General features: G+C 45.1%; 1 protein-coding gene across 7 annotated transcripts in view; it reads left to right on the top strand.

The window, feature by feature from the left end:
- The window catches only part of slc4a11 (solute carrier family 4 member 11), a 337,506-nt gene that overhangs the window by 143,757 nt on the left and 166,289 nt on the right, over positions 1–27,460 (top strand). For all 7 annotated transcript variants that reach the window (XM_054741997.2, XM_054741995.2, XM_054742000.2 and 4 more), the window contains one exon: positions 707–750. In XM_054741997.2, the coding sequence (XP_054597972.2) occupies positions 707–750 (44 nt within the window). The remainder of the gene's footprint in view (positions 1–706; positions 751–27,460) is intronic.

The raw sequence follows: 27,460 nt of genomic DNA, 5'->3' as shown, positions 1-27,460 counted from the left end.
CAATCAGCAGGCTAGTTAAGGAACTGAAGTACACCAAACACATTTCCCCTCGATTCCTAAAGCTTTTGCTTCCTGACATAAAAAGGGCTTTTCCTTATTTCTTTTTTTCCCTATGGTACTGGGAATATCCAAAGCTTTGTGCACTATCTGAGCGCTAAGCTTCCCAGACATGTCTATTAAATCCTTATCGGAGCAGAATGTCTAATCTCTGTTCACAGAGAGCATTTAGATATGACCCTCTTGACATTTTCATCACCATTACAAAGAAGGTGTCATGCTTTTTTCCCCTTTACTGCCCAAGAGGTTATTACTTGTGACTTCAGGCTTCAAACATTAAAGAAAAACATTCAGTTTGTTAGAAAAGCTTAGAAATACAAATGTGATGACTTTTTATTTATTATTAACCCTCCCACTGTCCTAATGGGTGTGAACCCACGAGGAAAGTTGACCATTGAGCAGGATTGATGGTTTATCCCTTGAGGTCCACGTGACAGGGGTGAGGAGTGAGCACCACCTCACCCCTGTCACGTGGACCTCAAGGGATAAACCATCAATCCTGCACAATGGTCAACTTTCCTCATGGGGTCATCCATAAAGACAGTGGGAGGGTTAAGATGAATGTCCAAAAAATGTGAAAATATTAAAGGTTGAAAATGTTTGAAACTACAAGGAGAACTACATTGTCTGTTTTTTTTTCTTTCTTCAGAAGCAGATGACTCCGGTTGTGTGTTGCTGAACACATCAAGAAGGGTAAGCACAAATACTCTGAAGGATATTAAATTCACCAGATGTCTCGGAGATTTAAACGTGATATTTGAAATAAAATACATTTCTGATAAAGATGGTACACTGTGAAAAAAATAATTTACTTAAAAACATTTGATGCAATGTTTATACACTCAAAATACCACAAAAAAAAACTGCCAAATCTCATAAATGTGCTTGACAAACTGAATAAATAAAGCTTTAAAAAGGTATGTTGAAATGAAATTTTGATTTTGGTACCATTTAAACAAAATTAGTAAATTGTACTGAAAGTATAGGTTACAAACTTCGTTATTATGAAGATATTATGAAAAACAAAACAAAAACATCTAATTGAACAGAAATCAAAATGTTCATTTAATTTAAACAATATGTTTTACTGACTTTTTTGTAACTAAACTTCATCAAAATGTCTTCCATTAAATATGATTTATATTGTTTTCACTGGTCGTTCCTTTTTTTAAATCATGAAGATCTCATCATATCAAGGCACTGATGGATATTCATAAAAGAAGTCCCATTTTCCTTTAAATAGTCACCTACAAAGCACAGAGGTGATTTTTCAGTTTCTGAACTTTAAATGTTTTGCAGGATCCAGCTCCAGGAACGCTTTACCTCGAGGCAATATTTAAGATTTTTAGGGTATTTCAAATCCAAAGCAGAAGCTCGTCCCAACAGACAGCATCAGGCTCTACTGAGATCCCTTAACCAGCATGTTTTTATTTTCCTTCTCCAACAGTCCTAGTTTCTGAATCAGTGCTGATTAACAGGTTTCTGAAGAGCTTGGTCCTGTACCCAGTACTCACACTTCCACCCTTCCTTCACATACAGGATTGCGAGTGTTTAGGGTGTCCTAATTCTCAAGTGTAGACCTTGGTCATGCCCTCACCCCTGATCCATGCTTGACCTAAGTCTGCATCAATGTGGGCTTTGCTGAAGTATATTACCCACAATCCATTGATGTGTGGGAATTTTAAGAAGAAAGCAGAGAAATGGCTCAAATGCCCTTTCTGAAAATATGTACATTGCTCAAAAAATGATAATAAAGTGAAAACGTAAAACACAATAGAGGTTGGGCCATTTATATCAATACACCTTAATAAAAAACCAAGCACACCATTGTTTTTCTTGTGAAATTCCCAATAAGTTTGATGTGTCACATGACCCTCTTCCTACTGAAAAAACTAAAGTTGGATCCAAGATAGCCAACTTCAAAATGGCCACCATGGTCACCAGCCATCTTGAAAAGTTTGCCCCCTCACATATACTAATGTGCCACAAACAGGACGTTAATATCACCAACCATTTCCATTTTATTAAGGTGTATCCATATAAAGGGCCCACCCTGTATAACTCCAACTCAGTCCCACTTATGTGAGTCAAACTGTCCACTTAGGAAGCAACACTGATTGACAATCAATTCCACATGCTGTTGTGCTAATGGAATAAACAACAGGTGGAAATTATGGGCAATTAGCAAGTTATCTCTAATAAAGGAGTGATTCTGCAGGTGGTGACCACTGACCACTTCTCAGTTCCTCTACTTTCTGGCAGATGTTCTGGTCACTTTTGAATGCTTGAGCTACAAGTGGCTCAGGTAATGTATCTCATCCAGGATGGCACATCGATTTGATCTGTGGCAGATGAGCATTTGGCATTTACCAGAGAACACCAAGACTGTCAAATTCACCACTGGCACCCTGTGCTCTTGACAGATGAAAGCAGGTTCACACTGAGCACATGTGACAGAGTGGAGACGCCATGGAGAATGTTCTGCTGCCTGCATCATCCTTCAGCTGACTACTTTGTCAGGGTGTGTGGGGTGGCATTTCTTTCAGTCCTCCAAGTTCCCACCAGAGGTAACCTAACTGCCATTACGTACTGAGATCCTCCGACCCCTTGTGAGACCATATGCTGGGTTTCCCCTAATGCAAATTCAATGCTAGACCTCCTGTAGCTGGAGTGTTCCAGCAGTTTGTGCAAGACGAAGGCATTGATGCTATGGACTGAACCACCCTTTCCCCAGACCTGATACCCAACTCAGCACATCTGAGACATCATAATCATCACCTGAGATCACGATCATCATCAAATGTTAAGATTCAAATGAAAGATTTACCTTCTGGTCAGGAAAACAAAAATATTTGGTATGTTTATGGAAAATAAAATCTTCAATATTAGAACCACATTTTTAACATTTCCTCTATTACCCAAAATGTAGCAAAGTTCATTTTAGGACAATTTAAAATATTTATCCATGCTCTGAATTGTTGACACTGAGGGTTAAACGCGAACAGCAATGAATGCAAATGTAAAATAAATGTTTGAAAGTTGCAAAAGCTGCTATAGAAAATTTGAAAAACATATTAGGTTTAAACATTTTTTGATGCCTTTAAACAACATTGTAACATACTATAACTATTAATACATTGCAGAGATTCAAAATATATTCTTGCATTCGTTTATAAACCTCTGCTAATAATATGACTTGGACCGAAAGCAACCATTGGACCAAAGGGGTTGTTTATCTTGCTGAACCACTGCATTTCCCTGGGCCCTACACTCATTAAGCATACCACTTCAACATCAGTACAAACTGCCAGAGTCCCAAAATGAAAAATGCTATTGATAACATGCTTTTGGAAAATGGAGACGATGTTTAGCACTGTCTTGTTTACTCTGGCAATGCAGCTTTCCATTTTTGGCAGATGCATCTCAGGAAAGATACCCGAGGGGAGGGGTGAGTGTTTTATTACTGTGTTTGCATTCAAAACCAAGCTTGTTCTGTATTTTCCCTTTACCAGCTTTACTAGTAGCACAAACAGCAATCAGCATCCCAGCATGAATCGCGGTCGATGATGCAATGCTCACTGTCCCTGTTCGGCGAGTATTTGCACACTCGTGTACTACGCACTCGAAGCCTTACTACGTATGTTCTTCGTCCAAGTGCACTTGGTAGAGGGTGCAGTGCAAATACTGGGACAGGGCCTTTGACGACTTGCTGAAAAGGTGATTTAACCACCGAATCAGGTGTGTTAGAGCAGGGAAACAACTAAAACGTGCTAGATAGGAGATCTTGAGGATGGAAGTTCTGTTTTTAACTGTTATTTTTGAAAATAAATTATAATGATTTTAGTGCTAAATACTGACAAGTTTAGATCCTTATTTCTCATATTTTGATTAAATTTAAAATGTACTTTAGAAACCAAAAACTGAAGTTTTTCACTGAGAGAAATGTAAATAAATATCGTAACACAAAAACGCACATTTTTAGAAATGTATTTTCATATATCTAAGTCAAATAACTAACAGTAAAACGGCCTTGGCAGTCATTCTGAAGAATGGCTTTAAAAATACTGTTAAACACGAACAGTTACAATCATGAAACTGTTTACTTGACTGCTATTTTTGATAGAAAAAACAACATTTAGCTGATTAAATGAAATATTATCTGAAATTATAAACTGACCTGTAAATGTAACAGTCAAGGTCTTTCTAGTACTGATGGCATGCAACATTAAGTTACATAAAATATTTTGAGAACAAAATGAGACATAAAAGACAGCTGTATTTCTAAATGAACAGCACAAGTTTACAATTAAAACCCCAGACAGGTTTTCTTTTTAGGTTCTTCACTGTGCCATACTTTAAAAAGAACAGCAAGAATCCCATTTTCCTTTAGCATCTCTGTCATCCCATAATCAATAAAACTGGTTGCAGGTGAGTTTCTGAACTTCTAATGGAGCTGTGTTTGTCTTCCATCTGCGTGTCTACATTATTCACTTGTATGGTTTTGGTAAGCCTAAAGGGTGCAATGCTTCCTGGGAATTAAAAGAAAAAGTACTGTGTCACTCAGAGTGACGTGAACAAAATCAGCAGGGTCAGACACTTTAGTTCAGTACAAATACAACTTTATGCAAGGAATAAAATTTTAAATGTCATTTTGAGTACTTGTCTTAAAACCGTGACTTTAAATAAGCTTTAATTAGCCAAATGGGCATTTTTTTTAATGTTTCCTTTCCATAAATTCAGTAAAATACATAAACATTATTAGATATGTTTGTGTTAACAAAGCGATTTATCTTCCTTTGGTCTACTTCCACCGAAACAAAAGAACTTTACTACTGTGGTCAATAAAATTCTCAAACTACCTAAGGGGCAGCAGTAGCTCAAGAGGTTGAGTGGGTTGTCCTGTAATCCTGGCTCTGGACAGGAATTCTGCTGTTGTGTCCTTGGGCAAGACACTTAACCCACCTTGCCTGCTGGTGGTGGTTTATTTAAACTGGGGCCCTACTCTTCCTCCTCTATCAGCCTCCTCTTCAGCACACCCATAGCTCCTTTAAAGGAATCTCCTATCATCTTTATGCAAATGACATCCAACTGTACATCTCCTTTAAGCTCCATGAGATGTCTAAGCAGCAGCTGTTACACACCTGCTTAGACTCCTTTAACCCTCCCTGTGACAGCTGCCCTGCTGTCACACTTCAAGTAAATGACTGTCTGTTAATGTTTCCTTTATTTTATTTTATTTCTATGGATTGACTGTTTGGGTGACTGTGTGAAGTGCACACATTCAGTTACTCATTGGTTTTAGTCTGTAGGGGTTTGTATGATATGTTTCCTTTGAGTCGCCAGTGGCCTTGGAGTTGGAGCAGCTGTAGCAGATCACTTGGCCTAATCAGCACCATTGGGTCATACCAACTCTCAAGGGAGAAGATTCCTGTGTTTGTGTATTTAGTTATTCTCTTTTGTAAATAGTAGTTGGGTTTTGATGGTAATATGTTTTCATTTGAAGTAACTCCAACAGAATGGGCTGATTAGTATGAATTTGTTAGGGGTAGTTTATTTATGTTCTTTGTTTACTGATGTCTCCCCACCCTATTGTGTTGGCAGTGGTCTGATCAGCCACTATTTAAGATGATCCTGTTGTGTCTGTAGTTTTTTTTTTTTTTTTTTTTTGTACATGTCTGTAGTCAGGTCCTGAGTTTGGGTTACTTTGTTACTACGTCCATTGTCATGTAATGTTAAGTGCTGGTTGGAACCCTCTTTGGAGAAAAGAAAAAAAAGTAATAAATGAAGACGTCAAGAAAATTATCCATGCTCTCCTGGCTGGTTTATGCAAGTCCCTGACACTCCCAATGTCGTAATGGGTGTGACCCCACCAGGAAAGTTGACCATTGAGCAGGGTTGATGGTTTATCCCTTGGGTCCATGTGGCAGGGGTGAGGAGTGAGCACCACCTCACCCCTGCCATGTGGACCTTAAGGGATAAACAATAGATATGTATATAAACACTAGATGCCTCGTCCCCGCTGTTTGCCAGTGGGATGCGACGTAGGAACGAGGCAGCCATCTTAACTCAGACAGCTGTCCCCTTTCGTGGCATTGGGGTGTATGGTGCATGTACTATTTAAATAACTCTAACTTGCTAAATGTTCAACCGATTTTCAAAAGGTTTTATTTGTTATAAACGCCAGAGATGTGTCTGTTAAATAGGATGGGTTTGGCCTTGAAAATCCTGTTATTTCACTCCACAAGGCATTTAATCTTTCATAGATAACACATTTATTTGTAAGCTACAGTAACTTAAAATATACATAGCCTATCTATCTATCTATCTATCTATCTATCTATCTATCTATCTATCTATCTTTCTTTCTTTCTTTCTTTCTTTCTTTCTTTCTTTCTTTCTTTCTTTCTTTCTTTCTTTCTTTCTTTCTTTCTTTCTTTCTTTCTTTCTTTCTTTCTTTCTTTCTTTCTTTCTGGAAAGGAAGGGTATTACAATTTAATTAATGACCAGAGACCAGATTAATGATCCATACCTGGCATGGGTCCCATCTCTGGACACTGGGCTTTCTTAAATCATAAGAGTGTTCTTCTTATTACAGGGAAATTTAAATTAAACACTTTGTATGAACTGGGAGACAAGAGAAGAGAGAGAGACCTTGGAACGTTTAAGAAAATTTATTATCTAAATTATTATAAACAATTAACAGGGCTAACTCTCTAGTGGTGGATGCAGATAGAATGTAATGAGGTGGAGTATGTGTTGGTGCGATGTCAGTTCAGAACCTCCGTCTGGAGAAGCGAGTCTGAGTGGGGGATGTTGTTTTGCTCCTAACTGATCGACGTTTGAACTTTAGTCAGGAAAGACATGAGAGGCTATCTTGTGCCGTTCTACATTACCCGTCAGGGACTCCCGTGTTAGATCAGGCTGCCAGGTCCTCGGACCCTCCTTTGGTGCTGGAACCGATGAAACAGCGTCGACAGCACGAAAAACCAGTCTATGGATAGTCTCCAGATAAAAACGGCAGGTGTTTCACAGCGTCAAAGGGACCCCCCTTTGGGTCAGCGAGTTCAGCTTTTATTCTGAAGGAACCGTTGTTTTGTTGGTAACGACGACAGGATTTTCCAGCTTGACAGTTCTCAGCTTAAAAGTAAAACATACAGATGGCCAGTCCGTACTTCACTTAGCAATGATGGACATCAGATGATGGGGCTTTAGTAAGATGGCGCTCGCGCGGGTGCACGCTGCGAGCTGCTCGTCCTCTTTATGCACTGGTACCTTGCTTTTTACTTGTTTTTCTTGGCGTTTTATTGGCTTTTATCCATTTTTGTTGTCTGATGCTTTTTTTGAATGGTGTGGATCCTCTGCTGACATGATCGAGCTGCGCTGCTGAGGCTTCGTCCTTCCGTTGATGTAGCGGGCAGCGCGCGCTGGGAACCGGGCTGTGTGAGCTGGGAACCTCACGGATGGTGCTGCTGGTTGAATTGCCCGCATGCTCTCTCACCCCAAGCAGTGATGTGTCGGCCCTCTGTCCGCCCCAGCTCGAGAAGGAAGCATCCAAGAAGACGGGGAAAGAGAGGTAGCCGGCGCGTGAGACGTCGGCCTGGATCCCTGAAGAAGCGGCTGGCCCGATTCGGCCCAGCTTCGGACCCGGTGGTTCCGAGATGTCTCCTGGATTACTCGGTGCCCTGCCGAGGGAACTTGGCCAGCTCTGAGGGTGAACCGGCACCGCGCCACGGCCGATCGGCTCGAAGATCTCGCCAGACTGGGGTTTGCTGGGAGAATCTGCGCTCGGTTACGGGCACAGAGTTAAAGGAGACTGGGCCCGTGCGCGATCTCGGTGCTGCAGCCCCGCCGCAGACCCGCTTTGGTCTGGTCAATGCCAGGTCTGTGATGAACAAAACTTTTATTCTTCATGACTTTTTTATTCAGCATGATTTGGGTTTTCTCTGCATCTGTGAGTCATGGATCCCGTTTGGTGACTCAAGCGCCCTGCTGGAGCTGGTACCACCTGGCTGCTCCTGTTTTAATATCCCCAGATCACGGGGCAGAGGTGGAGGGCTGGTTGTTGTTTTTAAATCCAGCTTTCCTTGTAAACCGCTTACACCCACCATGTCATTTTCTTCCTTTGAACTGTGCTTATTTGAACTGTGCATCTCCCCCCCCCCCCCCCCGCCTGCTCGTCGTGCTGATTTGTCGCCCTCCAAAGACTGACACTAACTTCCTTAATGATTTCTGTGATCTTGTGGCAGACTGCATCCTAAAATATGATTATGTCCTATTTTTTGGTGATTTTAACATCCATATCTGCTGCCCTGACAATGTGCTTGCTAAAGGTTTTTTTAATTTGCTAGATTCATTTAATCTAACTCAATGGGTATCATCCCCAACTCATGCCAGGGGTCACACCCTGGGCCTGGTTCTCTCTTTTGGTCTCCCCATCATGAACCTTGTGACTTTGCCTCCTGTGTTCTCTGACCACTCTCCAATACTCTGTGATGTTACGTTGCCATGTCCTGTCCCTGTGTGTGAAGCTCCCGCTAATAGGTTCAGAGCCCTGGATGCAGAAACTGTTGCAAAGTTTGTGGACTGTATGTCTGTAAGGTTAGAGACCTTTAACCCTGATCCATCTAACACTGAACACTATTCACAACACTTTGATGTACTTTGTAATCAGGTCCTGGACGTGGTTGCCCCTCTCAAGCTTTGCAAGTCTCGGCCTAGGAGGGAGCCTTGGCTATCTGATGTCACACGGGCTTGTAGGCGGGCGTGTAGATCCTCTGAGAGAAAGTGGAAAAAGGATGGCCTACAGGTCTCGCGTGAGTTGTTCAGAGCATCTCTGGTTGCTTATCAGGATGCTGTGAGGGCTGCCAGAGCGGCCTATTTTGCAGACATCATTGAAACAAACTCCAAGAATCCCAAGATTCTCTACAAAACACTAAACTCTGTTCTGGTGTATCAGGAGCCTAGCTTCATGTCTCCTACAGCTGCTGGAAACTCTGAAGCTTTTCACAGATTCTTTGTTGATAAAGTATCAGGCATTAGAGCAGCTATTTCTGGTAACTCTGTTGACCCGGTTCCAGTTCCTCCATCACCACCCACCCTGAGCTCCCTCCATACAGTTTCATACTCTGAGCTGAGTAAGCTAGTTGCAAGGCAGAAGCCATCTGGCTCTCCACTTGACGTTCTGCCGCCTCGCCTCTGGAAGGCTGCCTTTCCGTGCCTTGGCCCTTCACTTGGTCAGATTATCAATGGGAGCCTCAGCACAGGCGTGGTCCCAGCTGCTTTGAAAGCAGCAGTTATTCGGCCGACCCTGAAGAAACCTGGTGCTGATGTCTCTGTGATCGAAAATTACAGGCCTATCTCTACCCTGCCCTTTACATCTAAACTGCTTGAGAAAGTCGTTTATCAGCAGCTGGTCTCACATTTAGCTGACTCTGATCTGTTTGAGGTTTTCCAATCAGGGTTCAGGTCTGGCCATAGCACAGAGTCTGCTCTACTGAGGGTCCTAAATGACATCTATCTATCACTAGATCAGGGTACATCTGGGGTGCTTCTGTTGTTAGATCTGACGGCAGCCTTTGACACAGTCGACCACGCGATTCTACTGGATCACTTGGAACGATGGGTTGGGATCAAAGGGTCAGCTCTGGATTGGTTTAGATCGTATCTCCACAACAGGACATTCTGTGTTAAACTGGGTGATGTTTTTTCTTCTTGGGAGGGGCTCCGCTGGGGGGTCCCGCAGGGGTCGATCCTTGGTCCTCTTTTGTTTGCCAGTTATCTGCTACCTCTGGGGTCAATCTTTCGTAAACATGGCCTATCATTCCATCTGTATGCTGACGATTGCCAGATTTACTCTCCATTGTGTCAGGTGAAAGGTCACTCTATCCAGTCCTTTGTGTCCTGTCTTAACGAGGTGAAGTCTTGGCTAATGGCCAACATTCTGCATCTGAATGAGGGAAAGACAGAGCTCATTGTTTTTCACCCCAATAGCAGGAATATGGATCGTCATGTTGATCTTGGCCCTCTTTCTCCCTACTCAAAACCAGTTGTGACCAGTTTGGGGGTGAAAATTGATGCTGGACTTAAATTTGATGCTCACATCAATTCTGTGATCCGGTCCAGTTTCTTTCACCTGAGACGCCCATGCTGTCGAGAGCCCACCTGGAGCGGGTACTCCATGCTTTTGTCATTTCTAGGCTTGATTACTGCAGCTCTCTATATGCAGGGTTGTGTCGGTCATCACTGCGTCACCTACAGGTTGTGCAGAACAGCGCAGCAAGGTTCCTGACTGGGACCAGGAAACGGGACCACATCAGTCCCGTTCTGGCCTCCCTGCACTGGCTTCCGGTTTGCTATCGTTCACACTTCAGACTCCTCATATTTGTTTATCATTTCTTCCAGGGTGGTGCTCCCCCCATCTAGCCACGCTCCTGAACAGACATTCCCCATCACGTGCTCTGCGCTCCTCTGACCAAGGCCTGCTCGTTGTCCCTCGTTCTAGGTGTCATACTCACGGGGACCGGGCTTTCTCAGTCCTAGCACCGTCACTAAAGGAACCAGTTGCCCCCCTCAGTTAGGCTGTCCCCATCTCTGCCAGTCTTCAAGAGTTGCCTAAAAACCCACCTCCTCCGCTTGGCGTTTCCTGAACATGTTTAAATTTGGCCCTCTTTTATGTTGATTTTATCTCACAGTTTTCATTGGTTCACTTTTTCCCTTGTTTTACACATTTGTCTTCTACTAGAATGTTTCACCTTTTTTGTAATTTGCAATCTGTAATTTGAATTGCTTTTATTTTCTGATTTATTCACTTTCTTTAACTTTGTACTGTACCATGTTCAGCGCCTTGGGCTTCCTGACAGGGTTGCGGAAGGCGCTTTATAAATAAAGCTTTGATTGATTGATTGATTGATGATTGATTGATTGATGATCTTGAGAGCTGGCTGAATACTGAACTCAAAATGGCGTTGTTCTGTTTTATTAATCTTGGTTGTTTACAATTCTGGACGAATCGCAGTGGACAGATTAAATAAACACCACAGAAACTCTGTCACGCTTCAGAATGAAGGTTCTGATAGGATGAGTAAACAATGTGTCATGTGTTGACATTACGTGAATCAGGATGTCTGGTGCAGTTAGACCAAAGTCATATTATTCATTAACATATTAATCATAGCATTGTGATTTCACAGATCGGTCACATGGTTATTATTGACTAACAGTTGTTTTGATTAGCTTCATTAAAATAGAGTTCTTTGATTAATTAAAAGAAAAGTGTTCTTTCTTCTGTCTTCTTGCTGGAATGTAAACATTAGAAGTGAATGCATGACCTTGGCTGTTCATGCACACTGGCGCTGTGTCACAAGGACAGCTGTTAGAAGGGAGAAATGGTCCCTTCATCACATTACACTATCTGTCTGTCTGTCTGTCTGTCTGTCTATCTATTGCCCGTCTGCCCGTCTGTCTGCCCGTCTGTCTGTCTGTCTGTCTGTCTGTCTGTCTGTCTGTCTGTCTGTCTGTCTGTCTGTCTGTCTGTCTGTCTGTCTGTCTATCTATCTATCTATCTATCTATCTATCTATCTATCTATCTATCTATCTATCTATCTATCTATCTATCTATCTATCTATCTATCTATCTATCTATCTCTATATGTATATGTATATGTATATATATGTATATGTATATATATATATATATATATATATACCGTAAATCCTCTAATACAGGCCCGGGCCTGTATTTGACTCAAGCTCATCAAGCTTCAGGCCTTTATTGGAAGGAGGGCCAGAATTAGAGGCAGGCCTCTATTTCTATTTGAGCGAAATGAACTAATGGTTCGCTGGAGTCTTTGACAATTAAAATTGCGCCCACATTTTCAAAGTTAAACACATTTCTTTTAACAACGGTAGTTTCTGCTTCAGCCCTCTCCCCCCTCCCCCTGCGCAGCGGCCGCAAACTCACTGATGCGCCTGCAGCCTCTCGGAGTTCCTGCTGCTCTAAACATTAAAATAATTATTTCATTTTCTGTTCCTCACTTCTGATTACCTTCAGTGGTGTCTGTTTGTTGCAACCACCAGGTACAAAAACTAACTTGTTTTTATTTGACTATTTTTCTGTCCTGCCTGTTTATTATCTTCCTGCATCTCCTCTCAATCCTAAAGAAAAACTACTACCTGGGTTCATATCTATTCACCTTATGAGTTACCTTTGAACTGCAGTTCTAAAAGATCTACCGACCACAAAAACAGCGGAGTGCTCCCTGCTTGGTGGCCGGATCAGTGATCAGTGCGTCGGAGGACAAGGTGATGCGCCCCGCTCCACAGCAGCGAAACACATCAGGCACAAATAAAAGACAGAAAACATTAAAGGAAATGAACCGTCATGAATGATCGCGTGTCAGTACCGACGCTCTGGCACAGCGCGTTGCCCCCCGAGCGCAGGAGCTTGTCACCTGCTGACAGCAGGCTGCTGTCTTTTCCGAGGGCTGCATCTTGCCGGTCATTATCACGTGACAGCGACTAGTCGATGACAGGCATAAAAAGTCACCATAGTGAAGTCGACTAGTTCATACAACCCCTATTGCTCCCCAGTGTTCTGCAGCGCACGTTCTCTTTGAACTTGATATTAAATTTTCGCCTCCTCTTCGTCTCCGCAGGGTTAAAGTTACCCTCGCGGTCTATCACTGCAGTGAGATGATGACACAACCGGCCCCCGTACTTGCTTGTTACCACATTCCACCCGGCCACAATAATGGGCCATTCCCGTCTGTACCGGGTCGGCCTGGGCCGGGTAGCCCCAGTCGGCCCCAGCCTGACCCGGTTGATTCCACACATCCTTGTCTTAAGCCCATGTGGGCTGATTCTACCCACCAATCAGAGGCTTGCTCTAATGGAAGGTGTGAATTTGCTGTCAGCAGTGGGTGTGTTGGCCCTGGTCGGCCTGAAGCAGACCCCCTCGAGAAGAGGGCTGAGAATGAGCCTTGGTTGGCCCGGAAAAATACCAGGCCACCCAGATATGTAAACAACCTACGCTATCCGGCCCGGGCCGACCCGATACAGATGGGAAAGACCCATAGGAGACCGGCCATTCTTAACCTCCGCCGACTCCGACACCGGCCAAAATATGAGACCCGGCCGTTAATTGAATACAGGCCTGTATTAGAGGATTTATAGTATATTCCTGGTTAGTGAAATAGGATTTGTTTAGAGGTGAGATTTCAAGGTTCTTTAGAGATAAAGCCCACATAAACAGAACACAGATACAAAATGTGCACCCCAACAAATAAGACAACTAACACCCAAATCACATCTGTCAGCCAGAACTGGCCCGCCAGCAATAAAATGTAACCCAGCCAATTATTTTGTATTTTCACTATTTCTTAACTTTTGTTTTCTTATTTATTTACTTCATTTTATTCATTATTATCTCTTTGGAAATGCTTTCTGCAAAAGTTAGGAAATAATCAAAAGATAGATTAGGTTAATAAATAAGATGGATTACAGTAATAAATAAGATGGATAATGGATCGATTTTGTGAAGGAGACTTGCAACATTCATAAAACCAGATAGTGTATAGAAGAAGGTAGCAGCAGCAATGGAACAACAGTTTCAAATTATTGCATTGACACAAAAACAATTAACAGAATGAAAAATGTACAAGAATTGATTTTCTTTGCAACAGTTACAGATGAAAGGTGATCCCACCTTGTCTCAGTTTGTCACAGCAGCGATTCATGCATCCGTAGGCTGCATGAAAGTCAGGCATTTTGACCCTCAAGCTTCACAACTAATAAAGGTGTATTTCTTCAAACACAAATCTAGAAATGTCCTGTTTTAATATATCTCAATATAAGTTTTGTGTAACAAACCAAGACGCTTAAAAATAACGGGCAATTTAGCATTAATTTATTTAAAATAAAACAAGCGACTCCCACTGAGGTAAATAGTCTACTTTGTATTGCTAAGCAGTGCACCCACCGTAGCCTCGTCACCTCTAAGCCAAATTAGACAAATAAATACAAAAACGTTCACAAACACAGCCATTTACACAATTGGGCCGTCGTAAAGTCATTATTGGTTTTGTTGAACCACATAAAAATATCGATTGTGGTCTCAACCTGAATAACATGCAGATAGCCTATAGGCGGGACACATGGTTCACAAATAAGTAACTTTTGTAGCAATACATATAGATTTATATCGTTGGTTACGTATTGTAACCCCAGATTCTATGAGTCTAGTCGCAGCCCTTAAGCGAGCTGCTATTGGAAGGTTGATCTCCGCATCAGCCAATCATGAAGAGCTTAAATGTACGCCCACCAATAGTGGGCCCCCTTGTGGGTATATAAGTGGAGCGACTCCACTATTCGCCTCCGATGGCTCTTAGTCCTAACAAAACCAGTGGGGCCAGTGGCTTAAGGGCTGCGACTAGACTCACAGAGTCTGGGGTTACAATACGTAACCAACGTTCTATTTCGTCTAGTCTTAGCCCTTAAGCTAGGTGCTATTGGAATAATGTGCAGCTGGATGGGTTTACGCCACACTGGTTAGCTCAACCAATGAACACACCCAACAAGTCTTCTTTTAGTGAGGGACGCTCAGCCTCAGTCAAGGCTTAAAGGCTGAGGCAGCCAGAGATAAGAGTGGAGCCCCCACTAAAAAATATCATCCACAAGAGGTTGAAAATCATTCAAGCAGGACTGATGAGGAGCCATAATGCTTTCACTCAGCCTGCTGAGGTCCAAGCACTTGTAGCGTTATGAATGTTATAATTGTCTGCCCTTAACAGCTGCCCCTTTACACAGTAACAAGGTGTAGGAATCGCCAAGGTCGGGTGCTGGTTTCAGTATGTTTACATTCCAGAAGAAGAAGAAGAAGAAGAATAGAAGAACGCTTTTAATTAATCAAAGTACTTTATTTGTGATAAAGCTAGTCAAAACATATGTTGATCAATAATATTCAGGTGAATGATCTGTGAAATAAAGATGTGTTTAATGAATAAACAGGACTGCACCAGACAGACGATCTACATTAACATGGAAGCGCATGACACATTGTTCTCAACCAATCAGAACTTTCGTCTGTCGTAGGGCAGAATCTGGGTTGTTTAATGAAGTTGTCCAATCCGGTTTACTAAGATTTGTAAACAACTAGGGGATATAAAACAAGGCAACGCCATTTCAAACTCAGTTCCATTTTAACCTCAGTTCTGTTCAGTTGGAGGTCCTAAGGATTTCCATCGTCATCATTAAGAAAGTTGCAGGCTGGCCAGCTGCACTTTCCTACTTCAAGCTGAGAACTGTCAAGCTGGAGATTTCCGTCGTTTGAACAACAAGACGACGTTCCTTCAAAATAAGAGCTGAACTCGCTGACGCCTGCCGCTGCTACCGGAGTCGACCCGCAGACGGGCTTTGTAGTGCTGCGACCGCTGTTTCACCAGCTCCAGCACATCTGAAGGTCCGAGGACCTGCCATTTCCTGATCTAACACAGGAGGCTCCATACGGTACGTGGTCACGGCAAAATGGCTGCTCATGTCATCAGCTTCTGAAGCCTTGTGGTTCCTAGTCATAACAACCAGATCCGCTACATCAGCCTAGAGATTCTGAACAACGCACACACACACGCACCAACACTATAGCATTCAAATCCATATGCATCCATCATTGAGATAGTCCTGGTAGATTGTTTGAATTCTTAATTATAGAAATTAAAGATTCTTAAACGATCCCAACTCTCTCTTTTCTTGTCTCTCAGTCAATACAAAGTGTTTAAGTAAACTCCCTGATGATAAAAACAACCACTTCTGATTATAATATTTAGATCTAATTACAGTGTATAAATATACGATTTATATTTCACTACACACTGAACGAGTGATGGAATCCGAAGACACATCCCGCAAATAATAAGGAGTAAAGGAACAGGGTGAGGCCCATGACGCAGTCTGACAAATGTCTTCCATCGACACACTTCTGTGGAGCGCCATAGAAGAGGAAATCCCTCTGGCTGAATGAGCCCTGAGTATCTCAGGAGGATCCTGCCACGGAGATGTGTAAGCGAGTGAAATGGCGTCACATAGCCAGTGTAAAAAACGCTGGGTCGACAGCGCCTGCCCAAGGGAAGACTCCCTGTAGTGCACAAACAGGCTTTGTGAGCGGCGAATCCCTGAAGTGCGTGACACATACCATACCATACCATACCATTTTATTTATAAAGCGCATTCAACATGGCATTACAACCAGACAAGGCGCTGTACATTAAAAGATTACAGTTAATTAACACGTTCAGAATGACATTTAAAGCATAGTTTATAAGAAAAAATGAAAACAAGAAAATACTCGAACTAACAGTCGTAAAACACTAAAAACACAAAGGAATGTGAAACAACAGATAAAAACATATGAAAGAACCACAGTAATACAGATGTTAATTATTGTGCATTCTATTGTAGAAAGAATGCAGATGTCGAAAGTGGTCCATGATTATGTATTATATGCAAGGTTGAAGTAGTGAGTTTTCATGCGAGATTTAAAAATGCTAATTGTTGGTGCTCGCCTCACTAGTAGTGGTAATGCATTCCACAGCTTGGGAGCACAGACAGAGAAAGCCCTTTCTCCACGGCTTTTCAGACGTGCGTTTGGAAGAGCTAGGAGGAGCTTATCCTCAGACCTGAGAGCACGAGGCGGATTGTAGTAATGGACGAGTTGACACAGATATGGAGGAGCTTGACTGTTCAGGGATTTATAAGTGAGCAGCATGATTTTGAAATTGATCCTGAGATGAACGGGCAACCAGTGGAGAGATTTTAGAATTGGTGTAATGTGCTGTCTTCTGTCAACTCCAGTCAGGAACCTAGCTGCTGAATTCTGGACTAGCTGAAGTCTAGATTGAGCTGCTTTACTGATGCCGTATAAGCAGGAGTTGGAGTAATCCAGCCGTGAAGTGATGAAAGTGTGGACTACTGATTTGAGAAGACGGACACTCAGGATGTGCTTAAGTTTAGAGATACGCCTGAGGTGGTAAAAACATGATTTAACTGTGTTTTTGACCTGAGCATCCATCTTCAGAGCCTGGTCTATTTTAACTCCAAGGTTGGAAATTACAGTGGAGACATTAGGTGAGAGATAGTTGAGGTCAGGTTGATGAGTAGCCGGGATGCTGTGAGGATTAAAAACGATTACTTCTGTTTTGGAGTCATTCAGATGGAGGAAGTTATCAGCAAGCCAAAGCTTAACATTATCGATACAATCAGACAGAACTTGCATTGATTGAGTTGGCTTGAATGAAAAGTAGATCTGACAGTCATCAGCGTAAAGATGGTATGAGACAGCGTGCCTTCTGAAAATGGCTCCTAAGGGCAGTATATAGAGGTTAAATAGTAACGGGCCGAGTATTGAACCTTGTGGGACACCCCAACGGAGTGGTTGTGACTCGGATGAACAGCCATCCAACATGACTCTAGCGGACCTGTTATAAAAGTATGACCTGAACCAATCTAGGGCTGAACCAGAAATGCCAGCCCAAGTCTGAAGTCTGGTGATCAAGATGTTATGATCGATCGTGTCAAATGCTGCTGATAGATCCAAAAGTAGCAGAACCACATGGAAACCTGAATCTAAAGCGAGAAAAATGTCATTAAACACCCGAACATGAGCAGTTTCAGTGCTGTGCTGTTTTCTGAAACCAGACTGAAAAATGTCCATTACCTGATTGTCATTTAGATGTGTCAGCATCTGTTCATACACTATTTTCTCAAGGACCTTAGATAAAAACGGTAATTTGGAAATTGGTCGGAGATTAGAGTAATCAGTGGGGTCGAGACCAGGTTTTTTCAAGATTGGCTGAAGAACGGCGTGTTTAAAGGCAGAAGGAACTTCAGCCAATGTCAAGCTACTATTTAAGATGTCTAGCACATTATGGCTAATGAAAGGAAAAACCTCTTTCAGGAGACGAGGTGGGATAACATCATCTGGGAAGCCAGACGGTTTCATGGCAGCAACAGTTTTTTCTAGATAGGGCAGAGAGATGGGCTGAAAGCTTTGAAGTTGCACATGAGGGGGAATGACTGAATCAGGAACATGGTTGGTTTGGTGAATCTGAGCTCTGATTACACTAATCTTATTTAAGAAAAACTGCAGGATTTGGTTACACAAGTCAGCAGACGCAGAGGAAAATAGTTTTGTAACTGGTGAAAGCACTGCATTCATAGTTTTATATAACACACCTTGATTATTAGAATTAGCCGTTACGATGCTTGCAAAAAATCGATTTCTTGCGCCTCTGACTGCTCTTTGGTACTGAGACCACGCCTCTCTCATGGATTCAAAGGATACAGTAAGCCTGTCTTTTATCCATTTACGTTCCAGTCTTCTGGCATGTTGTCTCATGGAACGAGTTTGCTCGTTCAGCCATGGGTCAGGTCGGGATGTATTTCGCCTTGATTTTAATGGAGCGACAATATCCAAAGCAGCCAGACAGGATGAATCAAGCGCATGAAGTAATCCCTCAACAACAGTAAATTCATCAGTAGATTGAAATGGAGCTGAATTCAAAGCAAGAATAGCAGCAAAATGTGCAGCAGTATTGGGTCCGATTGTTCGAGAGAAGCTGGGACGGAAACACTCAACACGAGAGGCAGAGTCTAAGTTCATATTAAACAAAACTGGTGAGTGATCAGAAAAAGTTGCAGGTAGAATGCCAAGATCACTAATTTGCAGCCCATGACAAAAAATCAGGTCTAGTGTGTGTGTATGACCATGAGTGGGTCCATTAACACGTTGGGACATGCTAAATGAGTCAATAAGATCTAAGAAATCCTTTACCAAAGGTTTGTCAGGACAGCAGACATGAATATTAAAATCACCCAGCAAGAGTATTTTTCCATATCTGCAGGAGACGTCTGCCAGGAAGTTTGCAAATTCATTAAGAAAATCCTTGTTATAGGGTGGTGGACGGTAAATGAGTGCACATAACAATGGAGGGGAACGTCCCAATTCAAACAAACTTAATTCAAAAGACAATGGAGTTGATTGATGGGTAATCGGTGTGCAGACAAGATCTGATTTGAATATAGTCAATAGACCTCCGCCCCGGCGCTGTGCTCTTGGAATGTTAATGAAGGAGCATCCAGGAGGTAACATTTCAACAATAGCAGCTGAATCTCCAGGGGTTAACCATGATTCAGTGGCGCATAGAACAGACAAGCTATTGTTCAGGAAGAATTCCTTCAGAATAAAAGTTTTATTTCCAACCGATCTGGCATTGATCAGTGCAAAGCGAGTCGACTGCTTTCCCGATGGAAGAGAAAGTCCGGCTCCATCAAATCTTGCAATATACTGTAGGTTGGCCAGATTTATTCCCCGCTGATTGTGCCGTCCAAAACGAGAGCGGCGAAAACGAGAGCGGGAGGGCAACCCGGTGGAACCCAAAGAAACAACAGGCACCAAGCACCCACCTCGAGCATCAGGGGAACTCCGAAAGCACCGCTCCTTTCCCCATACGCAGTATTCTGATGTGATTAGGCGATCTCCACATCTCCCCCGATTGTGTGCCGCAAGCTGGTCAGCAGCGGTCGGCCGCCGGATCATCCTCGGTTCCGAAGCACGCATACAGCGCTTGGCTCCGTGAGCTCCCAGCTGGAGAATCATCCCCACATCCCACGCACTCGCGCAGCTCTCAGCTCCGTGAGCTCCCAACTGGCCGGTCATCCACACCTCAGACACATCCATGTAACATTCAGCTCCATGTCCTCCCGGTAGCAGCGAGATCAGCTCGACTCGATTGAGATGCCGATGGATCCGGGACATCACAGTCACGGAGCAGCGCTCCGATATGGCTTCGCCACGCCGGATCCTTCGGAGCTGAACAAAGAAGCCGCCTCGTTTCCCCCGCTTCTTTTTCCACGGTCTCCGGGGCAGCGGCAAACCGACGGGCAGCACAAGCCCGGAAGCTGGGCTAACGTCAGTCTCCAGCGGCGGTGGGAAAGCGTGGAGCAACACAGGCTCTGCAGCTGGGTTCGCGTCAGTCTCCAGCGGCGGTGGAAAAAGGTGTCCCGCATTAGAGTTCTGAAAATCATCCATTCTAGAGCGGATCGAGAGCAGGAAGTCCCGATCATACACCAGCAGAGAATCGGCACTGCATATGGAAAAAATACAAGAATACAATAGAAAAACAAAAAAGGTTGGGAGCTGAGCAGACACGCAGCCGGTCATGGGCGCCATCTTTGCAGTTCTCTTTGCAGTTCACATATCGTGCGAGCGCGCGCACCGGGCAGAGAAGATGGGAAGCCGCCTCCTCCTCAGAATTATGGGGAGGAGGAAGAAGTCCAGCCAATGAAATTGACCTGGATTTGAAGGAAGCATTAATGCTTTTGGGCACAAAGGCTGGGTTGGGGCATAAAACAGCCGACCCGCCATCCTCCCGGATCCTGAGGCATGCGGGAGCCACTGAGAGGGCGGTTAAGTCGCTCACTCTCTTGACTGATGCCAGCGCCAGCAGCAAGGCCGTTTTGAGTGACAGGAACTTAAGTGAGACCTGGTCCAAGGGTTCAAATGGGGCTTTGGATAAGCCGTGTAGAACCACCGTGAGGTCCCACTGGGGGAACAGCGGCCGGGACACAGATCTGTTCCTCCTGACACCTTTTAGAAAACGTTTCGTGAGGGGATGACTGAAAACAGATCTATCTCCAAAACCCTGATGACAGGATGAGATAGCTGCAGCATATGTTTTAATAGTGCTGAATGCGAGGCCCCTGTCCATCAGTATCTGCAGAAACAATAGGACATCCGCCAGCTGGCAGGAGAGCGCTTGAACATTCCGTTCTGTGCACCAGTTCTGGAAAGCTGTCCATTTAGCAGCATAAGATGCAACAGTAGTGGGCGCCCGCACACTCTGAATGGTGGCCACCACATCATGCGGCAGCCCAGAAGCCTCTAAGCGTGACCGCTCAGCGGCCAGACCCAAAGCCGTTGGCCTATTTCTGGAGGATGTCTGATTATCCCATCCGCCTGGAGAAGGGCATCCTTCCTCCACGGTAGCCTCCACGGGGAGCCGGACACTAGCGCTTGCAGGTCCGGAAACCATGACGCGGACAAGCGTCTGGGAGCCACCAGAATTACGGAGAGCTGTTCTGACCGAACTCGTTCCAGGAGACGGGGAATCAGAGGGACTGGTGGAACGCATAGAGGAGCGTTCGAGGCCAGGGCTGGTGTGATAAGGCGTCTGCCCCGAGTGGGGGTCGGTCCCGGGGGCTCAGGGAAAACCACAGGCGACACTGAGCGTTTTCGCGAGCCACGAACAGATCCACAGAAGGTTCCCCGAACCTGATCCAGATCTGAGATATCAGCGCAGGATGCAGACGCCAGTCGGAGTCGCGGGGTCCCCCTCTCGACAGGATGTCTGCTGCTACATTCAGGACCCCCGGAATGTAGGTGGCCTTGATGGACAGCAGGTGGACATGTGCCCAACACAGTAAATCTGTGGCTACACGCAACAGTGGGAGGGACCGAACTCCCCCTTGGCGATTTATGTAGGCTGCCGCCACCTGGTTGTCTGTGTGAATTTCGACATGACGGCCTCGAGAAGGGCAGCGAAGTGTCTGATCACATTCCTCACTGTCATAAGCTCCAACACATTTATGTGCTCATGCATGTGGGAGGGCCAGCGATCTGCCACCGTATGGGACAAGCACGTGCCCCCCCACCCCCCACCCCAACAGTGACGCATCCGTAAACACAGAAATGTGTGACGCAGGGTGTCCGATGGGAACCCCGTGTGAGAGGGTGCAGGGATTCCCCCAGTGAGTGAGGTCCCCGCCATCTGAGGGGGGAACCCTCAACATACGTTTCTTCTGACGTATCGGGTGTACCCGGAGGCGGATGAACCAACGTTGCAGGCGCCTCGTGTGCAACAAACCTAGCGGCACTACAGCGTGGGCTGCAGCCATCATGCCCAGAAGTTTCATGACTAACAGGGATCTCACAATCCTGCGGAGTTGCACGCGGGAGATCACCGTGATGAGATCTGCCGCTCTCACCGGCGACAAACGTGCTCTCATTCGGGGGGCGTTCAGCCCCACCCTGAGAAACACAATCGACTGGGATGGAAGGACGGAGCTCTTCTCCCAGTTTATAGAAAACCCCAGGATTGACAGATGCTCTGTTAACTTCCTGGTCTGTTCTGACGCCTCGTCCTCGGACCGGGTGCAGAGGAGCAGGTCGTCCAGGTAAAATAAAACCCTCATTCCCGCCGTGCGCAGTGGCTGTAGCACGGTCTCCAGGCATTTGGAGAAAGTGCGCGGGGCTAGCGAGTAGCAGAAAGGGAGGCGATTGAACTGGTATTGAACTCCCTTGAATGAAAAACGCAGAAACTTCCGGTGTTTGGAATCACTGGAATGTGGAATTATGCGTCTTTCAGGTCTATTGACGTGAACCAATCCCCGGAGTGCACGTATTCTAGGACTTGCCTCATTGTTAACATGCGGAAATGCATCACTGCTATGGAGCAGTTGAACAGGGAAAGGTCAAGAATCTGTCTCATTCCTCCCGACTTCTTCGGTACTACGAAGTAGCGGGAGTAAAAGTCCGAGAGCTCTTGTCCGCAAGGGACTCGGGAAATGGCGTCCTTGGACAGAAGATCCCGCAGCTCCAGCTCCAGGGCCTGAGATTGTTCCTGTGACGTGAACGTCGTCTCCACGATCCCGTTGAAGGGAGGAGGAGCGGACTGAAAATGGAGTGTGTGACCGTAATGAATGGTGTCCGATATCCATTTGCTCATGAGACAAAGGCGGCGCCATTCTTGCGCACGTTCCGACAGCGGACGCATGTTCGAGGTCACGTGAACGACGTCTGAGGACTGGGTTCGCGCCCTTACCGCCGTCGCTCGCACCAGAGAACTGGGAGCGACCCATGGAGGGCTGTGCTCGAAAGGGCGAGTGTGAAACAGCTGGAAGAGGCTGATCCGCACCGCGGAGCATGGAGTTCAAGGATGAAGGACGAGTGGGAGCCGGGCCCGTGCACGGGGACGACAAAGTGCCAGCGGATGGAGCTGCGCACCTTGTCGCCGCACGTGGTCGCGACAGCGCCATGACATCCCGTCCCACCCATCGCTGTGGGGGAAGCGGGATGAGTTGGGCCTGGCAGGAGGCTGGGGCCGGTGCGCAAATGGAGCGCACCCTTACAGCTGGCCTTGTAACATGACGGACTGCGGGAACATGCAGATGTGTTGCAGTGCTTGGTGTGGGGAGCATGTGTGAGGATTCAGCAGAGGGTTCTGTGGAGGACTGCAGGATTGTGCTCTCAATGTGACGTTTTTTGGGTTTTATTTCAAAACCAAAATCATTCACAGAGTTAACATTATAGTCATAAGCACACACATTCCTCCCACCGAGTCGTCTTCATGGTTGTTTTCGGCGAGGTTCCTGCGCCTGTGACTGTCAAGACGGTGTCTGCTGGCTGTTTTGGAACCATTGGCCGTCAACTTCCTGGTCCCGCTTCGGCTCCACCTCAGCGGGAGGCCGGCTCCGCGGGGCGGGCAGTGCAGCTGGGCGCCTGAAGATTACGCGCCGGTCATCCCATCCTCTGGAGGAACGACCGGAGTGAGTGGCGGACCGGGGGTAGACCAGGTCTCGCACCGTGGCTGACAGTTCAGCCGCCCTCTCGATGACGCTCGTAAAATGGGGACCAAACGGAACGTCAGAGGTGATGGGGGCTTCCAGCATCTCTCTGTGCAGGTGATCGGGAATGGAGGGCAGGGCTTTGAGCCACAAGGCTCGTTGGATAAGGGTCTGCCAGGCAGCAATGCGAGCAGAACCGGTGAGTACAGCAGCGCACAGATTGAGAATGGCACCAGCAGTTTTGGTAATGATGGTTTTTGACTTGTCAGGATTATCAAGCTCTTCCACCATTTTGGAAACGCCAAAGGCAAGAAGGGCGATTTTATTTCCTGCAGCGCCAGTCTGCAAGGCGCACTGGTGTGCATGATCGGTCAGCCGCATCAGCAGCTGGTCATGCTTAGAAGCGGGAACTGCTCGCGGGCCAGCGAAGTGGTTCTTGGCGCCACACAGCGAGGCCAAGTCCGGCTCCAGTGGAGGAACGGATGGCCAGCCCAGGTCGGAAAAACCCTCGACCTTGGTAATGGGTGCATATGTGGAAATTGGCACCTTAAGCCTAGCAGGCTCGGAGAAGGTGGCGGTCCAGCAGCTCATGACAGCGGGGAAACGTGGCCAGACGGGGTCTGGACAGCGCGTCTGTGTTGACCCGAAAATTCCTGCCAAATCATCTGCCTCAGGCGGAACCGGTTCCGGAACGGCTAGCCCCTTGCGGACCGCGGCCGCGGAGATGATGGCGAGCAGCTCCTGGAGCAGAGCTCTAACTGCTGGCAGGGAGGAGCTAGAAGCCACTGGGGCAGGAGGACCAGCTGAGCGAGGCTCGTCGACCTCTGTGTTGTACAGGAGGGAAAAAGGGCTATGGCAGCCAGCCTCGTCGTACTCCTCACGAGGCTCGTCGACCTCCGTGTTGTACCGGAGGGAAACAGGGCTATGGCAGCCAGCCTCGTCGTACTCCTCACAAGGCTCGTCGACCGCCGTGTTGTACAGGAGGGAAAAGTGGCTGTGGCAGCCAGCCTCATCGTACTCCTCACTGTCGATGACATCGTCCAGTCGGGAGGAGCCAGCCGGCTCCTGACTGACGAAGAACTGAAATGCCTTGTCCAGCGAGTACGTGCCAGCCACCAGAATTTTCTCGTCGGTGGTGGGGGTGAAGTACTCCACCCGGCGGACCTTTTCAGCCACGGGCAGAGCGGCACAAAACGGGCACGAGGCCTGGGGGTCAAGGCCAGGCCAGCGTGATGAGCCCCGAGACAGACCTCACATTTGGCGTGCAGGTCGCCGCTGGAGATGGAGCCCGTCTGGCAGGCCGGGCAGGTCCTGGCGTCGCTGGACATGGCTGGTGAGTTGAATGTTGTTTCTTCGATAATTTGCTCTTTAAAGAAAGCTCTTAAGCTTGGCTTGAAGAGATAATGGAGGCGAACAGTGGAGTCGCTCCACTTATATACCCACAAGGGGGCCCACTATTGGTGGGCGTACATTTAAGCTCTTCATGATTGGCTGATGCTGAGATCATCCTTCCAATAGCAGCTCGCTTAAGGGCTAAGACTAGACGAAATAGAACTATATTTAATCAAATGTGCTGTAGACTTAGCTTGTCTTCGTCATTTATAATTTTATAATAAATAACTTGGGGCACCACCCAGTTTTGTCTGAGTGAACTGGGGCACTGGATTTAATATCTATATCTTCTCACTGCAGTGGCGGATCTAGGATTTTTCTGAGGGTGGGGCCATCAAGGGGCCACAATATTTATAGAGGGGCCACGTACAGTCCAACATACTTGCATACTATTCCCAGTTTTGTATTGTAGATACAGTTTACCACCCACACCATGTTGAAAAACATTAACGCAATTGTACATAAAGTTTTACTGTACATAGACAAAATACAACCACACATAGCATTTAAGAAATTTTAGCATTCAATTTATTTTGCTAAGGTACAAATATCAGGTTAAAATATGTTTGTGTGTGGGGAAAAAAACACTAGAAGAATATCACAGGACCCTCTGCTCTTGACTGGGAAATGTCTGGTGGGAAGTAAATTAAATAAGTCTGAGTCAATTGCTTATATCTCTCAACCTGTATCATTCATGGCATTCAGAATCTGCAAGTGATTGACTGCAAAATTCAATTAAATTTAAAGAGCCTTTGCAAAAGAGAAGCATGTCACCAGGTCCTACTGGAACAGAACACCATTCTGATGTCTGCGCAGGACTCTGTGCATCACACTGGAAGATGTCTGAAAACAGCAAATGAAAAATTATCTAACATAAGCCGAATACATACACAAGCATTTATTACTTTCTAAGATCAATGTTTACCATTTGATCCTGCAGGATTAGCAGTGATTGGTGACTCTGGTGGCCCAGCAGGATGGAAGGTTAAGTCATTAACTTCACTCTGGTTGTCCGAATTGGAGAGTCTTGTCCCAGTTTGCAGCTAAAATACAAATATATGTCAAACTCCAGCTAAATCCAGCCAAAACTTTTTTTTCTATGAGACCACATTTTTATTTATTTGAAATTGAAGACTTGAAAGATTGGACTATAAAGATGAGTTGTGGTAGATGTAGACAAAGAAACCAATACAATTTAAATCCATTATGTTAATGTTATAGTAAATCACATCACCATGAAGTGGAAGAATTCAGTAAACATATGTGCCATTAGTACAAGATAACAACATCATTTAACAATTTTGAGATAATGGTGATTTTTGTATTTTCACCTAGAATAATGGCAGGAAAAATTGGACTAATAAAGGAATATCCAAAACACAAAATCTCTTTGGAAAACTTAACCTTGATCTTACTTAATCAACCAATTAGAAAATTCAGTGTTTCAAACAAGGACTTTTCCCACACATTTTACAATACATCAAAATGTCACAATTTAGGGAAACCTTGAAGGAACTGTGAGAAAGGAAACTTTACTGCAACATTACTGATGATGAATGGAAAGATGCTTTGAGAAACGTAAAATCATTTACTAAATGGAAGCAATTTTGCCACTAATGATTTGTCACAATTAACAACTTCTATCAATTTAAACAATAATCCTTTATTTTTGGTACTTGGAATAACTGACCCAATTATTACTGATAAATATAAAAAGCTCAATGCAAATTTTCTGTGGAAGAAAATGACTCCACATTAACTGGATCAGCTCCAAGATAAAATGGGAATGGGTTATCCTCAATTATAAGCAGAAATATTGGGCAGCATTAGGTCGTTTATAAGTGGTCAGACCGTCCTACTGGATAATGTGGTGCAATCATGATCTCTTTACAAAAGATTACGCGATGGCGGTGAAAAGGGGGCTTGGGGGCGGTCTCTGCACTGCCACGGACTTCAGTTTATCTTGGACATAACTTGCTTTTTATTGGGATCAAAGCCACACTCATTAAGTTTTTTTAACAAGCCGCTCCAGAAGGTGTCTGTCCTCGTGCAGTCTCTGGTGATCTTCAACTCTTACGGAGTGAGGCTCCCCATCATCCCAGCTGATTCTGTTTAGAAAAGCCAAACTTACGGCCCATGTTTACTTTCATTTTCAATATAGTTGCCAACCGATGTTGTGCCATAAATCGACTCGCTGCCAAAAAATGATTAGCCACCGCGGGATCGCGCACGGTTAGGTAATTGCATTTCTAGATGAAATTCCCCGGGATTTCGCCCTAAAACTCAGCATATCTAGCAATATGGACATTCAGAAAGCAGAGATAACCTCTTCCGGTACTTAAACAGATGTTTATCGCGGCTATTTTTCCAGTTCGGAAGTTGTTTTAAGTGCTGCTATTTG

The sequence above is a fragment of the Nothobranchius furzeri genome, chromosome 18 (assembly GCF_043380555.1).
Source record: "Nothobranchius furzeri strain GRZ-AD chromosome 18, NfurGRZ-RIMD1, whole genome shotgun sequence".
Lineage (NCBI taxonomy): Eukaryota > Metazoa > Chordata > Actinopteri > Cyprinodontiformes > Nothobranchiidae > Nothobranchius > Nothobranchius furzeri.
The sequence above is the reverse complement of the archived record's forward strand: the minus strand, read 5'-3'. Positions and strand labels throughout refer to the sequence as shown.